The 16,054-nt window shown below is 38.6% G+C and overlaps 1 protein-coding gene across 1 annotated transcript; it reads left to right on the top strand.

Moving 5' to 3' along the window:
• Positions 1–495: 495 nt before the first annotated feature.
• On the top strand, positions 496–15,435 carry Hpd (4-hydroxyphenylpyruvate dioxygenase). The gene is made up of 3 exons (XM_065234043.1): positions 496–664; positions 14,070–15,137; positions 15,199–15,435. Exons 1-3 carry the CDS (start codon positions 662–664, stop codon positions 15,271–15,273), a joined length of 1,146 nt encoding a protein of 381 aa, XP_065090115.1. The 5' UTR covers positions 496–661; the 3' UTR covers positions 15,274–15,435.
• The last annotated feature ends 619 nt before the right edge of the window (positions 15,436–16,054 follow it).

The following is a 16,054-nucleotide window of genomic DNA, read 5'->3' as shown; positions in this document are numbered from 1 at the left end:
ATATCATTCACGTACCCATCTGCAAAAACTCGAAGAGCAGCAAAAAATCTTCATATTCCTCAAATCATGTTAGCTACCTACTGCGAATATCTCTTAAATATTTGCAAAAACAAAAACAACCTACCGCGTCATCAAACAGGTAAGTTCACTTGTTTATCTAATTCGGACACATTGGGTTAGACGTTGTTGGTTCAAAACAAATGTCTCACCTTTTCCATTGTCACCACCCGCAGTCGACCCGAAGCTTGAACCAAGCAACCCCCAGCGCCCTGTTCCGGCGGGTGAAAAATTCCACGTTTCCACCTTCCCTCCTTCCGCAGACCGGCAACCGGCATCAAATCCATCCGGAGAGGTCGGTCTGCGCGCTTGGAAACACAACCAGTTCCGAAGCATTGCACGCGCGCCCGTCTCACTCAAATGAGAAAGCCCCCTCCTTGAAATCCTATAAAAGGTGGTGGCGTGCCGGCGCTGGCAAGCAAGTTTGAATTTGGACGTGACGCGAAACGGATCGTTAACGGTTGGTGGAACACCAAGGTAGTTCAAGAACGGTTCTGAGTTATTCAAAGTTGCAAGTGTGTTGCTAGCCGTAAGGTCAGAACAGTAGCAGAAGGGTGTAGCGTTGCGTGACTAGTGAGTTTAGTGCATATTTGTTTTGATAAAAATGGTGAGTGGAAAAGTTGTTGATAAGTGCATCAAAGTGTTGTGGGAAGTTCAGTGAAACTTTGGCAATGTGATGGTTTGAAGAAAAAAAGTTATCACAGCAGTTTTCAGAACGTTTAAGCAGGGACAAACAGGTGTAACTCTTTAAATAAAATTTCCTTTAAAATATCGTCACGGAACTCACTACTGACATTTCACGAGCTATTCGCGGAAAAAAGCTTGCTTTTCAATGTCTCAACAATATTGGTGGTAAATTCATGAAGCTAATAATATTTAAATTGATTGTTAAATGCGTGTACGACGAATCAGGAGAAAGAGTTACGTCCGTTTGTCTGTGCTTAAAGCAACGGGAATATGTCGAAAAAATTGAATACACAGCAAACGCTCCCTAACTCGGTATTGAAGATCCCTCAACTTAGGGGGAATATTCGAGTAATGGGCATAAATAATGGTGACCAGTAAATCCCAATTAGCAATTTCATTAGTTTTTTTTTCTTGAGTTGTTTTCCGTCGATCTTGTTTTCCGTACTAAGAAGCAATGCTAGCGACGCCAAGGAGGCAGCTCCCACACCTGGATCCTTCCTATCGACCCATCAACTCATGAACCGGGGACCAACGGCTTTACTTCCCTTCCGAAGGAAAGCGTAATCAGAGATTTTAGGCCTCAGAAAATCCCGACGGTGCCGACTGGGATTGAACCCAGTTCCTTTGGAGTACCAGGCAGTCAAAGGCGTTTGAAGTCTTCAAAATTTGTCAATGAAAATTATCTCAAAACTTTAGATGGTTTTATTTTATTATTCTCAAACATTTCCTTTAAAATCATTTCCCTTTCCAGAGTTCTTTTCATAGTTCTTCTAAAACATGAATAAATTTGAGATTCTCTCTGGGAATATTCCTTGACAATTTATTTATAACGGTCTAGAAATACTTTGCAGAACACATGAAATTTGTCCTTAAATTCTAAACGAATTTTAAACTTTTTTCTAAGAATTCGACAGTGAGCATTAGACTGATGCAGAATTTGAAATTTTCGCTCCACAGTGCTTAAACGGTTCCAAATTGGGCAATGATTAGCCTTCCAAAATTTGAACTAATTTAGTTAGAAACTGACTTGGCACAAACCATTTGAAGTTTATATGGGAATTACTATGAAGAAACCATAATTTTGGTTCATATCTATCTCAAAATTCACCAGTTAATTTTACTTTAAAAAATGATAGCTGAGTTTGTTGAAAATTTTCTCATCTACAACTTTGTTGAAGATCACTTTTCGATCAAATGTAAAGAACAAAAATTATTAATGCTTCAAGTCACTGATGTCTTATGATTATGCTCATTCAACTGTTCAGCAGGCAACATTGGTGTTTATGGAGCGTAGAATAGAGGACAAAAATCATGGCTACTATGTCACACTGCAGATTACAGTGTTGCCCACAATACAGTTGCTTAATCTTGCCATAAGATTATCAATCTCTTAAACAATTAATAACTATTTAATTTTACGTTTGGCTGAAAAGTGATTTCCTGCAAAGTTGTAGCTGATAAAATTTCCCATAAGAATAGCAAAGGAATTTGTTAACAGTACAATATGTAAAAAGAGTAGAAGGCAATGAACAACAAGTTTTGTTTTCCCGTAGTAATTTCCATATAAACTTTAAATGGTTTGTGCCAAGTAAATTTCTTATCAAATGAATTTAAAATTTCGGAGGCTAATCAGGACCCGATTTGAAACCGTTTGAACACTGTGGAGCGAAAATTTCAAATTTTGCATCAGTCTACTGAGCATGCATAACGGCGTAACCGCGATGATCGATTCTCTTCGGCAATTTTCTCGTTTGTTAATAATTCGTTTAGATTAACATTGCTCGGTGCTTTTGTTTTTGCTTTTGATAGCAAATACAACCTGCTACAGCAATTTATTTGACAAATTTCAGAAAACTGCAGAAACTAGCTGTAGCAATTTAAAGAGAAAATCGATTAAGAGAATCGATCATCGCAGTTAGGCCCTTATGCATACTCATTGCCGATTTTTTTGAAGCTCTCATCCTTAAAATTTCCATGCAATTTACTTCCGAATTGTTTTATAGTTTTGCTCAGAATTATCTTTGAGTTCTCATCTAGATTCGTCCGTAATTTCTCTTGGAATTCTCCACAAAAATAATTTAGAAATGCTTTTCAAGATACCCTTGAAATTATCCTCGGAATTTCCTTAAAACTCTTCACACAATCCCACTGGAATTGTACCCTCAAAATTCTATTCCCTTGAAATTTTTCACGGATCTTGAAATCCTCTTAATAATTACCATGGAGTTTATCACAGAGCTAATTTTAAAAAAATACTCTGAGCTCTCACAATTGACTACCCAACAGACAATTTGAGTTGATCGAAAGCTGAATAAGCAATTTTTTAGCTTAAGAAGCTTATTTTTGTCTGAATAAGCTCTTATTTAACATGCAATGTTTGTTGGGTAGGATTCTAGTCAAAACTTTAGTTTCGCGAGAAACTCCGTCGAAGCTTACTGGAACCTCCTTTGGCAGCACCGAAATCTATCGGAACCGTGAATATGTGAAAACTCCGTCGAAACTCCCCTCGAATATTCAGATGCTGCCAACGGAGGTTCCCAGAGACTTTCGACGAAGTTTCCACGCGTTGTCGGCCAAAGAGGTTCTGCACGATACCAGTGAAGAGATTGGTTGCTGCAGACGGAAGCTCCAGGCGTTTTCTCACTTTATCGATTGGACGAAGTTCCGCGTGATTTCGATGATTTTGGATGCTGCCAGCGGGAGTTCCTGGAAGTTTCAACGGATTTTTTGCCTTCTAGGCGAATTAGATTCTGCATGATTTCGAAGACGATCCTAGCAGCTGCCAACGAAGGTTCTAGGAACTTTGTCTTATTCTGATAAAGGGTTCATCCACCAGGATTACGTTTGACTTGGTTTGACTAAATAAAATACATTGGGGCTACATTGAGTCTGTTGATGTTGACAAATAAATATATTACAATTACATAAAAAAATGCGAAATTTCGATGGCGTTTTCTTGTGATCATGGCGGACGAGGCGAGGGACGAGGTTCCATACCGTTTCGGTGGCAATTTATGATGCTGCCAGCGGAGGTTCCAGGGAATTTTAACGGAGTTTTCTCGCGTTCTGCACAATGTTGGTGGAGGTTTTTGATTCTGCCAGCGGAGATTCCAGTTTCGACGGAGTTTTCTCGCATTCACGGTGGTGATTTTCGGTGCTGCCACCGGAAGTTTCAGGAAATCTGTACGGTATTTTCTCGTGTTTTAGGTGGAGGAGCTTCCACATGATTTCGGTGGAAATTTCCGATGCTGCCAACGGAGGTTCTACGGAATTTCGACGGAGTTGTCTCGCGTTCTCGGCGGAGCAGGTTGTGCGTGATTTTGATGTTGGCAGGGGAAACTCCAGAGGGAGCTTCTGCACGATTTCGTTGGAGAGTTTCTTTGCTGCCGGAGAAGGTTGCAGGAAGATTTTCGTGAATTCTCTACTCCGAGTTTTCTTTTCCTGTTGTGTTTGTTTATCTTCGTCTCGATGCATGTATGTATGATTATGTGTCACCAAAAAAGTGCATGCTTTGTTTTGATGTTCACATCCCACTGAATGGTTGATGCAAACGATGGAAATTAAATGCATTTGATTTAAATTAAATGCATATTCAATGGACATTCTAAAAGTGAGACTCCCCTAGTCTAAAATTCTCTAAGCAGTTCTTCAAAATTACTGTCTGCTGAAAATCAATCACCGCGTGGTGAGTGGTGGTGTTCTTCAGTACACAACAAAAGGCTCCCCGCAAGCAGCTAGCTATCAAGGCTTCCGTCAACCGCTGATCGGATTCAGTCCAATCACCGTGTGTGGTGGTGTCCGGTCGTCGGCATCAGCAGCAGCAGTGCTTTCGGCACGTGGCGTTGAACATTGTTCTGCAGTACACAACGAAAGGCTGCCTGCAAGCAGCGAGCTGGAGGCCACATGAGCATCCATAGAAGGAGGAAGAAGCCACACCGCTATTGATCGGCATCAGTAGGTCTTTGTGAGTCGCTGTGGGCCATCTATGTCAAGCGCGTCATACTAAAGAGTATAAACAGAGAGAACCCACTGGCGTGCACAGGGTGGGGCAATTGCCCCTCCTTTTATAAATAAGATGTTTATTTCCACATTTTCAAATTACGATATAAAATAACTTGTTTTCTTGATAACTTGATTTGAAGGTAAAATAACTTCATTTCATACTATAAGTGCACAAAAAACCTTTTATTGCGTCAATTCCTTTGAGATGCACCACAAAGGTGCATGAAGGGACAAACTTCAATGAAATTTTTTGGTCAAAAAATTGCACCATAAAAATGCATACAAAAAAATTCTGGTGTAATTTTTTTTTTAAAGGTGGTTCATCGAGGGATAAAAGAAGAAGGTAAATTTAGGGTTAAAAAAATTCACCTTCGTGGTGGTAAATCGAAGAGAAAGCTTTTTTATTGAATATCTGGTGTAAAAATATCATCAATCATGGAGGGACTAATCAAAATGAATAACCCTGGTGGAAAAATTGAATCACGCTAAAAATTTGGAGGTGTATGTGTATGTAAGGTAGCCACCATCCCTTCAAAGATCTTGTCTTGTATGCAGCTCCACTTAATAGCAAGATCAATTTGAGCTACCGATCTGAATTCACAATATCGCTGTATGAAGGGCCAAAAACGGAGGTCCGGACCCGTAAGCAGAGACACTTACACGAAATCCAATTATAAAAATTTGGAGGTGCACATTTAACTGAATATTTCTGGTGAAACGTTCGCAATACTGTGGTGAATGAAGAAACAAGGTTTATTCATTTTTCTGGTGCATAATTTGCATCGTTCTGATGAGTGCCTGAGAATTGCACCACAAAGGTGCATGGTAAAACAAACTTTACTGACAATTGTTGGTGCACCATTCTGGTGAGTGGAGGGGAATGTTTTATTGAAAATTTCTGGTGCAAAATTTATACCGCTCTGATAAAGGAAATTAACAGAAAATTTCTGGTGGAAAACTTGCACTGATCTGGTAGATGAAGGCACAAGCTTTATTTAATATAAGCTATATTGAAAACTTCTGGAGGAAAATCTGCACCGTTCTGGTGAACGGATGGGCAAGCTTTTCGGAAAATGTTTGATCTCAAATTTGCATTCTTTTGCTCAATAGACGAACAAACTCTAATTATAATTTCTGGTGTTAAATTTGCACCATTCTTATGATTGGAGGGAAGCTGCTTTACTGAAAATTTATGCTGAAAAATCTGAAAATAGGGGCAAGTTTTACTTGGTGGAAAACCTGCAACATTCTGATGATACGAGAAGCAAGCTATATTGAAAATGTCAGGTGGTAGATGGAAAAAGGAAATCTGCACCAATCAGAAGATTGGAGAACAATTTTTATTGAACATTAACGGTGAAACATTTGCATCGTTCTGGTCAATTGAAATTTCCTGGTGTAAAATTTTCTGGTGTACAATTTTCTGGTGTTAAATTTTCTGGGGGAAAGTTTGTATTGAAAATCTCTGATGCAAGATTCAATCTGCTGTATGAAGGGGCTGACTGAATTGAAAATTCTTGATGTAAAAATTGCACAGTTCTGGTGAATGGAAGGTCAAGCTTTATTGAACATTTCTGGTAGAAAACTTGACTTCCGAGAAGAACCTCAAGGGTATTGAATTCTGAAGAGAAGTTCAAAAAGAAAAGATTTCTGGGGATGATTCCATAAAAATTCTGCGAATAATTTTTAGTGCATCCTGCACATAGTTCCAGGATAATTTCGAAAAGAATACCGACAAAATCAAATTTTGAGTGAACTTCCAAAGGGATTTTCAGCAAAATTTCAAGCGAATTCCAAGGATAATTTCTAGCTCATTCCGGGAATAATTTCTGACACTCTAAAGCAATTTCAGTTCCAAGGTGTTCTGAGAAAAAATCATGAAGAATTGTAAATATAATTCCAGTGGACTTCTAAGAAGAATTTCAAACGAGCTTTTCGGAGAGTTCTGAAAAATCCGAGAAGATCCTCAAGGATATTGAATTCTGAGGACTGTTCCAAAAAATTTCTGGGGAGTATTCCAAGAAATGTCTGCGAATAATTTCTAGTGAATCCTGCAGATAGTTCCAAGATAATTCCGAAAAGAATACCGAGAATATTAAATTTTTAGTGAAATTCCAAAGGGATTTTGAGGAAAATTTCCAGGGAGTTACCAATAATGCCTAGCTCATTCCAGGAATAATTTCTAGATAATACTGAGGAAATTCTTCTGAAACTCTAAGGGAATTTCAGATCCATGGTGTTCTGAGTAAAAGTCAAGAAGAATTCTAAAAATAATTCCAGAGGACTTCTGAGAAAAATTTCAAAAGAGCTCATAGAGTTCTAAAAGTTTCTAAAAGAACCTAAGGAATTCTGAGGATGGACTTTTTCGCAACTGTACAAAGTTTAAAGACAGCTTTTGGATTCCCTAATTGAAAATTAGGTATAAGTTTGCCATTGAACCTTGGTCGATTGTTGTCTTACTAAGAATTTGTCTAAGAATCTTCTCTGAAAATTTCAAGTCATTTGTTACCGTGGTTGACATGCTTAATCCTTCGCACAAGTCGTCATTCCGTTAACAATCCTGTACTCGTTTATCAAAATAGTTTTGTGCGCCTTTGGTCCAATCGTTATATATTTTTTAAACCTTTTAACGATCCTATTAGCCTTGGCATTTAGGTCAAAATTTGGAAATAATTAAAACTACCATTTTCGCTGAAAATGACCAAGTTCAACGTACTCGCAACGGTAACAGTAAAGTGACTACAACAGCATATAAGGGCTTACAAAAATACTTACTTGAAATAGTCAAAAATTGTAACGATGTCTTCAAAATATACAAAAACATTCTGCACAAAATTTCAGAAAGGTAACTGAATAAAAAGATGATACCACTACCTTGAAGAATATATTTTCTTTGATTTGTTTGTTTAACCTGTTAAGAAGAGCATGACGCAGAACATTATTACAACGATTCCTACAGGGTTCAGAAATTGGAAGAAATTGACCGAGTTGCTGTGCAAACACAATCGCAGTGATACCCATGTTGGTAGTATGGAAGCGTGGAAAAATTTCAAAACCAGGAAGGCTATCGACGAAGAACCGGACCACCAAAAAAACAGCTATGATTGCTGCTAGTAAGACAAAGCGGCTACAAAATCGCTATATAATGGAACATTTCCTCGATATTGTGCGCATACTTTGCAAAGGTAGCCGACCACTTCGTGGACATTTAGAAAGAGCAGAAAGTGTGCCACCCAGTTGGTGGCTAACTACGATCCTGTGCTGGAAAAACACTTGGCGGAAGGTGCAAAAAATTGCCAGTATACAAGTAACCTTATTCAAAATGGCATGATTACGTCGTTGCACAATGTAATGTAAAAAAGATGAACCACCACCGGAGCAAAAATTAAATAAAATTAGCTAAATTGAGCAGTAGGGAAAAAGTGGGAGGAGGACAGCACCATCTACTATCTTTGGAGTACTCCCCAGCCCCAGATTAAATGCACCATAGAAAAAAATGGCCCCTCCTTAGCAAGATTTCTGTGCACGCTAGTGAGAGAACCCCGCTCAAATTCCTATTCCTACACAATATACAGCCTCCTGCTGCAGTTAACAAATAGGATTTATTATATAAGACCACGTAGTCCTACCCTACCCTAGTCCTACCATTGCGTACAACCCTATAGGGCTGTCCCTCGCAGTTTTTTCAAAGACATTTCAAAGTATATTTTCCTCATTGTTCGTCAAAATTCACGGATTTTTTCGGTTTTTTCCTTCGAATTCCCGGTTCACTGATCACCCTAGCATAAATTCAAGAAATTTGAATGGGAAGAGTGATCAAAGCTAGGGCAAATTTCTAGAAAAAATCAGGTATATTTACGGAGATAAAGTGGTTTAAAAATTTGGAAAACCCAAATCATGATTTAGGTCACATTCACGAAGAAAATCGAGTACACAAATTTCAAAAACATAAACACCCTTCAAATCGCAGTTAAACCTATACCAATTTTTATATATCATCTGATAGAACTTCGTTTTCTGAACACAACGATATTTTTATCGATCCCGTACCCGAGTAAAGTCTGAGATCAAATTGAAATCTAAATTTGATGTTGTGATTTCGCTGATAATGATTACTCAGGTTGCTGTCGTTTTGGTCGTTTTAACGGTTAAAATATCAAAATTGAGAGCAAAAAAAATCTTCCTGTGACATCACATTGAAAACTATTTCTGCTATCAGTAAAAGCAAACTGAAAACTCAATTTGATATCAATTTTTCCTGTTGATAACAAAACAAGTAATAAATTTGATGTTATGCTAAGGCAATGAAAACAAACCCGCAACAACATATTTTTGAAGAGCAAATGTACAGCAAAATGAAAACGAATTTTATCAATTGCATAAACTGAAATCAAATTAGGATTTCAGTTTGATGTTGATATCAAAACTTGATTTCAATTTGCTGTCATTTTGATGCTGGACTTTGTTCAGGTAGACATTCATCTCGATTTTTAAATCAATATTTAAATTTTTGATCGTAGACACTAAATCTATTCGTTGACAGCTCGCTCCCATACAAAGTCCCACCAAGGGGCACTAAGATGGTGATTTTTGCTAATGTAATCGTACTTATTTAAAATAGTTCCAGTGTACCAAAATTGATGAAATTTTGGATTTCGGTTCCATTTTTAATGCAGATACCGAATATGTATTTACCTCAATACCCCTAAACAACACAAATTGGGCACATATACAAATTTCGAACACCTAAACACCCTGTTCGGATAGATTTTCGGGCAGACGTAAACACGTTTTGATAGCAGCATAAGAAGCTTCTAAGCTGTAGTTGTATATTTGTATTAGTGTTATGGCTTTTAAATAAAGGTATTACATTTTCGTGTTGTTCTTCCTGTTCAAACCGGAAACTATATTAACGTGAATTTTCACTAGCAACAAATTGCCCAAGGTTTTATAAATAGTGATTAGGTTTTACAACTTTTGCATGTTAGGATAAGTTTCAATAAGTACTTACTCTTAGGTTTGTAATTTTTAACAATTAATATAAATCCAGCCGTACTAATAGCCGTACTAGTTATCTATAAGAAATCTAGGGTTAGAATTTGCATTGCACGTAAATATGCAAAAAAAAATGTATATAATTTTACCTAGGTTGAAAATTCATTCACTTCACTAGACAATAGTTCAAAAAATCTAGACTTAAGATAACTTTAGGTAGGATTTAACTTATTAATATTTTCAATTTTGTACTACATATTTAATTACTCTTAAGAACTTTCACGATCGTTTTTCAGCTTCTTCGATCACGTTGTAGTTTTATGCTGCAAGTGACGTTTGAGCGACACGTCACCGGCTATACTCTGTTTGACGTTTGCTGTTTGCCAGATCTTGGGTGATACGGAACTCTCCTCGCTACCAATGAGTATGTCCTGTGGTATCGTAACATATCGCGATTAAGGCCATATTTACGCTTTAAAGCGGTTTAAATATTTGGAAAACCCAAATCATGCTTCAGGTCAAAATTACGAAGAAAATCGAGTACACAGATTTCGAACACCTAAACTGCCGCTCATGGCAAACCCGTCCCATAGCACAAATCACTAATCAGCATGCCGAGAACAACGCGATTAAAGTTTGCTTCTCACCACTGCTTCTTATGTACATGGACAACCTATTTGGCTATTTTCCAACCTTTTCCAGAACAAAGTTGATGAGTTTATCTAGTATTATAAAAATATGTCACCGATTTGAGCCAAACTTGGCCAAAACGCTTATTTTAGCATTCTGAACAAGCGCCTTTTTTTATTTGCTCTAAAGTGCCTAGATCCTTCTGGGCTACAACCCTGTATTTTCGAGATTTTTAAAAATTTCAACTTTTAGAAGAGATTACCCCAGAACCAAATAAGCTATTCGTGATCTTAGAACGTCAATTTGAAGGTTTTGTAATGTAATTTATTATTAATGTTCAAACATTTTGTTTTTGTTATAGTAACTACAGTAAACAGACTCATTACCGGCAGGTATCCAAATTGTCAAAAAATGGTCTATTTTCACCATGGGCGGGATTTTTTATTTCTTAATATTTGGCACAATCATTAGGAATTCAAGGAAAAAAATGGTATTGGTTTTCCACTAAATAAAGCTCAAAACTACCACTCCCTCATCTGGTCATATCTCAAAAACTATCATTTACCCTTAGAAACACATCAAGTACAAGAGTTTTCCAAGGTGTGGTGAAAATTTGAGCTCAAAACATTAAGGAAAAAAAAATCCCGCCCATGGTGAAAATATACAATTTTTTGCCAATTTGGATACCTGCCGGTAATGAGTCTGTTTACTGTAGTTACTATAACAAAAACAAAATGTTTGTACATTAATAATAATTTACATTACAAAACCTTCAAATTGACGTTCTAAGATCACGAATAGCTTATTTGGTTGTGAAGTAATCTCTTCTGAAAGTTGAAATTTTTAAAAATCTTGAAAATACAAGGATGTAGCCCAGAAGGATCTAGGCACTTTAGAGCAAAATCAAGAAAGGCGTTTGTTCAGAATGCCAAAATAAGCGTTTTGGCCAAGTTTGGCTCAAATCGGTGACATCGACCACAGGTGGTGTACCCACTTGAGCTGGAATGACCCATATTCCGGATCCTACTCACAAAGTCCCAGAAAATCGATCCCAGATAACACAAGATCTCGCCGTTTCATGCATTTTTAAGCAAAAAAAAAGTCTATTTCCGATTTCAATCTTTGACCGCTTTGCGGCATCTTTAATTCATGTCCGATGGTGTCCAAATTTTGCATAATGGTCTTTTTTCGAGTCGACAAACAGTTTGTGTATGGTCCGTGTGAAAAATTCAAAATGACCGGTTCCATTGGCCCCCTTTTGTAGACTCTGTTACTTTTCCTCTTTCTGCAGCTCTGACCTCTCGGAATCAAGATTAGGAATTATGAGAATATGCTCATAAGGGAACGAACATAATGAAGCCTATTCTGCGCCGCGAGTGACGTGAGGTGACTCTCCGTGCAAATCAAATGGAGATTCACCTCACATATGATGACTAATTGTAACCTCACTAGTTACAGCTCACCTCACTCGTGGCGCAGAATAGACCACATAGATTGAGGTTATAGATACAGGATCTAGCTGCTAAATAGTCAATATGCTTCATCAGTGCATATCGGTGCATTACGACGGGTCTCATTATAGCCAAAGCAATAAGACGCCTGCAGGGATCACACTGTATGCAGCAAATTAAATAAATTCAATGCGTTCATCCGTTGCAACTGGTTTTCAATCTACTGCATGAAGCATCCGATGCCATCAGTAGTTTGTATTTTCTGATTTTTTTTTTTCGATATCCATCTCGAATAATTTCAAATCCTGGACTACAGTCAACTAATCCTAACTCGATATTGAAGGGACCATCGAGTTGTGGACTCAAATTTGGGAAACTTTTGAGCGTCCCACACTTCCTAGATCTTGCTTCACTTGATCTAGCTCGTTGCGTTCCTCAGCGTATTGTACCCAAACAAATCGAGATCATCAAGGTAGTTTGCCTTTGAAAAAAAACAATATCACATATTTTGAACAATTGTAGGATTTTGGTTAATTTTTCAAACATGCATGATTTTGAAAGTTTTACGAGATCGCAAACCAGGAAAAATTTTCGAAAAACAAAAATACAATCCCAAATTGAAAGATTTTCAACATTCTACGATCCGAAAATGAGATGTTGACAGTTAACTTTGCCAGAATATAAGAGTCAGGTATAGCAGCGCTGCGTTTGAGTAAAGGTTGAAAGCAACGCATTGGTTGGAATATTTGCAAATCCATTCGGAGCAATTACCCTCACTGGAAACGAATCTTACTCAGAGAGTGAGTCACTTTTACGCATTCGTATGGAGGAAATTCTAAACGCGTAGGTTACTCATGCGCTGAGTAAATACGACTGAGTAAAGGTGACTCACTCTTTGAGTTAGTTTCGTTTTCAGTGTTTTAGCGGAAGATGAAGCGGTTGTGGTTGTCTCGTAGCGGTCGTATAGACCTTTTTGACGTATAATCAACCGGTGGAAACTAACGATTTTAAATTGGTTCACTACTTGACTAACCTATTGGTCCCAAGCAAATCGATTATGTACCCCATACTTGTCGAAATTCTAGTACTACACTATGTTTGTTTTGATTCGCTATGAAAATTTGACAGATAAAATGAGGGGCTCGTGGATTTTCCTATTTTTCGAGGGTTGCATCGATTAGCTTGGGACCGAAGATAGTACCAGAGCTGAGCCAAAAAGTTGAGCACGTTTCTTCGGTACCTTCTGGTCTTAGAGTTACCTCTATGCTACTACTGGATTGTACTAGCATTTTCACCAAATGTACTAGAATGTTTTGGTTCTATCTCTTTCACTCTACTAAAAACTGAAATGCATAAATAAAATGAAAAAATGACTCGCAAATTGATACACTCTTTGCACACTGTTAAAGAACATTGCACTTAAAATCAACTTTGTTAAAATCAAAACAAAAATACTAGCCCATCTGGTGGCTGATGGCACAAGCTTCTAAGAAAATTCTTTTACAGCGAACCGCATTATTTTAATTGATTTCTTCGCCAGTTATTTTTCTGTCACTTCATTAATGTTTGAATTGTCAATCTTCTTGATATATTCGTCTATACCACTAAAACCAGTGGTTTTCAACCGATGAGGAATTTCACCAAAAGCTGATAGCCCCTTTTCAATTGTTGGACGAAAATTGTGAGATGAGTTGTATGGTTAGTCTATGGAGAATAAGCAAATTAAAAAAGAGGATTCTGTGAATTCTTAGAAAAAGTTTAAAATTTGAAGAGAATCTAAGATAAAATTTAGTGATTTTTATTGGAGTTTTCTAAAGATAATTTCTGGAGTGTTTATAAGGAGCATTTAAAAGAACTCCCAGAGAGAATTTCAACTTTAATTTCGAAAAAAATCTTGAAAGAACTCTATGAAGGGAAATGATGGTAAAGGAAATGCTTGAGTCAAATTTGTAAAGTTTTGACCGAATTTTCATAGACAAATTGTGAAGACTTCGAACGTGTCACAGAAACAGGCATTCAAGATCCAGGAAGCATGCTGTTGTTTTAGTAATGACCCATTTAGCCTAGGGATTTTTTTCGACTCAATCGCCTTCGGTTTTAAAATTTAAATTATAATTTTTTTAAACTAGCTTTATTTAGAACCATGTATCGAATTTTGTTATTTAGGATGCATAGGGTACACACCGACACCAACCGTATCGATAAAACTAACCTCATTCAACAATTTCCATTTTCCCTACCGCACAGACCACCTACACCGACAAGGGCTCGAAACCGGACGGCGGAAAGTTCCTCTGCTTCGATCACATCACCTTCTACGTGGGCAATGCCAAACAGGCGGCCAGCCACTACACGACCCGCATGGGTTTTACCAACCTGGCCTACCAGGGACTGGAAACCGGAAACCGCCGTCTGGTCAAGCACGTGGTCCGCCAGAACAAGATCGTGTTTGTGTTCGTTTCCGCCTACGAACCGGACAATACCGAACTGGGTGCGCATCTCGTGCGCCACGGAGACGGAGTCAAGGACGTGGCCTTCACGGTTGAAGATCTGGACGTGATTGTGAAGAGGGCGAAGGAACGTGGGGCCGAAGTGGTTCGAGATATCTGGGAGGAAAGTGACCAGTTTGGAAAGGTAAGGTTCGCCACCGTCAAGACCTACGGCGACACCCAGCACACGTTCGTGGAGAGAAAGAACTACGGAGGACTTTTCCTGCCTGGCTTCAAGGCCCCGCTGTATGATGACGTTCTGTTGAAGCAACTGCCTCCGACGCATTTGAACTTTATCGACCACGTGGTCGGTAATCAGCCGGATCTCCAGATGGAATCGGTGGCCGCTTGGTACGAGAAGGTTTTGATGTTCCATCGCTTCTGGTCGGTGGACGACAGCCAGATTCATACGGAATACTCCGCCCTGAGATCGATTGTCATGACCAACTACGAGGAGACGGTGAAGATACCGATCAACGAACCGGCCAAGGGGAAGAAAATTTCACAAATCCAAGAGTACGTGGACTACTACGGAGGTGCCGGAGTGCAGCATATCGCGTTGAACACTAGCGATATTATCAAGGCTATCGAGAATCTGCGAGCCAGAGGAATGCACTTTTTGTCGGTTCCGAGTTCGTACTACGATCAGTTGAGGGATCGTCTGAAGACCAGCAAAGTCAAGATCCAAGAGGACATGGACACGCTGCAAAAGTTGAACATTTTGATCGATTACGACGAGAACGGATATCTGCTGCAAATCTTCACGAAGAACATGCAGGATCGTCCGACGCTGTTCTTGGAGGTTATCCAGAGACATGGCCATAACGTGAGCTAGCTTGCTCAACTTTTACGGTAACCTGAACTAACTTGTATTTCTATTTCAATAGGGTTTCGGCGCCGGCAACTTCAAGGCACTGTTCGAAGCTATCGAAACCGATCAGGACAAGCGTGGAAATCTGTAAACGGACAACCGGAGCGAACTGCATGCCAACGTAAATACTTGCCATACGCCCGGAGTGCACTCATCCATCCTATGTAGTTATTTTCTTATGTTGTTAGTACCGTGAATGTTACCTTAGATCTAGTGTTAAGTCAGTATATAAGTAAACCGTTCTTGTAGTAAATTTTCGATGCCCTTTTAAATGCTTCATCCGTAGAGAATATCACACTACCTCATCCCCTTTTTTGAAGAGGATTTTCTAAAAAATGCTCAATGATTGAATATTACTGTTGATATTACTTTCCCCAAGGGGTTCGACTTCGGGTTCGACAGCCAAGTGAAAGATCTAACCATAGAGGTAACTTTAAGACTAGTAGCATAGAGGTACATAACTCTAAGACCAAAAGGTCTCGAAGAAACGTGCTCAACTTTTTGGCTCAGCTCTGGTACCAACAATCAATACGAAACTAACGATTTTAAATTGGCTCACTACTTGACTAGTCTATTGGTCCCAAGCAAATCGATTAACGTACCCCATTCAAGTATAAATTCCAGTACTACACTATATTTGTTTTTATTCGCTATGAAATTTTGACAGATAAAATGAGGGGCTCGTGGACTTTCCTATGTTTCTAGGGGTGCATCGATTAGCTTGAGACCGAAGAGAGTACCAAAGCTGAGCCAACAAGTTGAGCACGTTTCTTCGGGACCTTCTGGTGTTAGAGTTACCTCTATGATCATAGTCTTCACGGACTTGAAGTACTCGAGATTTGCTTGATGTTGCCTTCAAAGTTTTGGTCTTG

This window comes from Ochlerotatus camptorhynchus, unplaced genomic scaffold, assembly GCF_037179485.1.
Source record: "Ochlerotatus camptorhynchus isolate MF236.1 unplaced genomic scaffold, CSIRO-AGI_Acam_v1.1 ptg000428l, whole genome shotgun sequence".
NCBI classification, from domain to species: Eukaryota; Metazoa; Arthropoda; class Insecta; order Diptera; family Culicidae; genus Ochlerotatus; species Ochlerotatus camptorhynchus.
This window is presented reverse-complemented; position numbering and strand designations above follow the sequence as displayed.

Excerpts from the sequence above, each read along its gene's own strand:
- Hpd (XM_065234043.1), top strand. Across the intron at positions 15,138-15,198 it reads TCCAGAGACATGGCCATAAC|GGTTTCGGCGCCGGCAACTT; the intron begins GTGAGCTAGCTT and ends CTATTTCAATAG.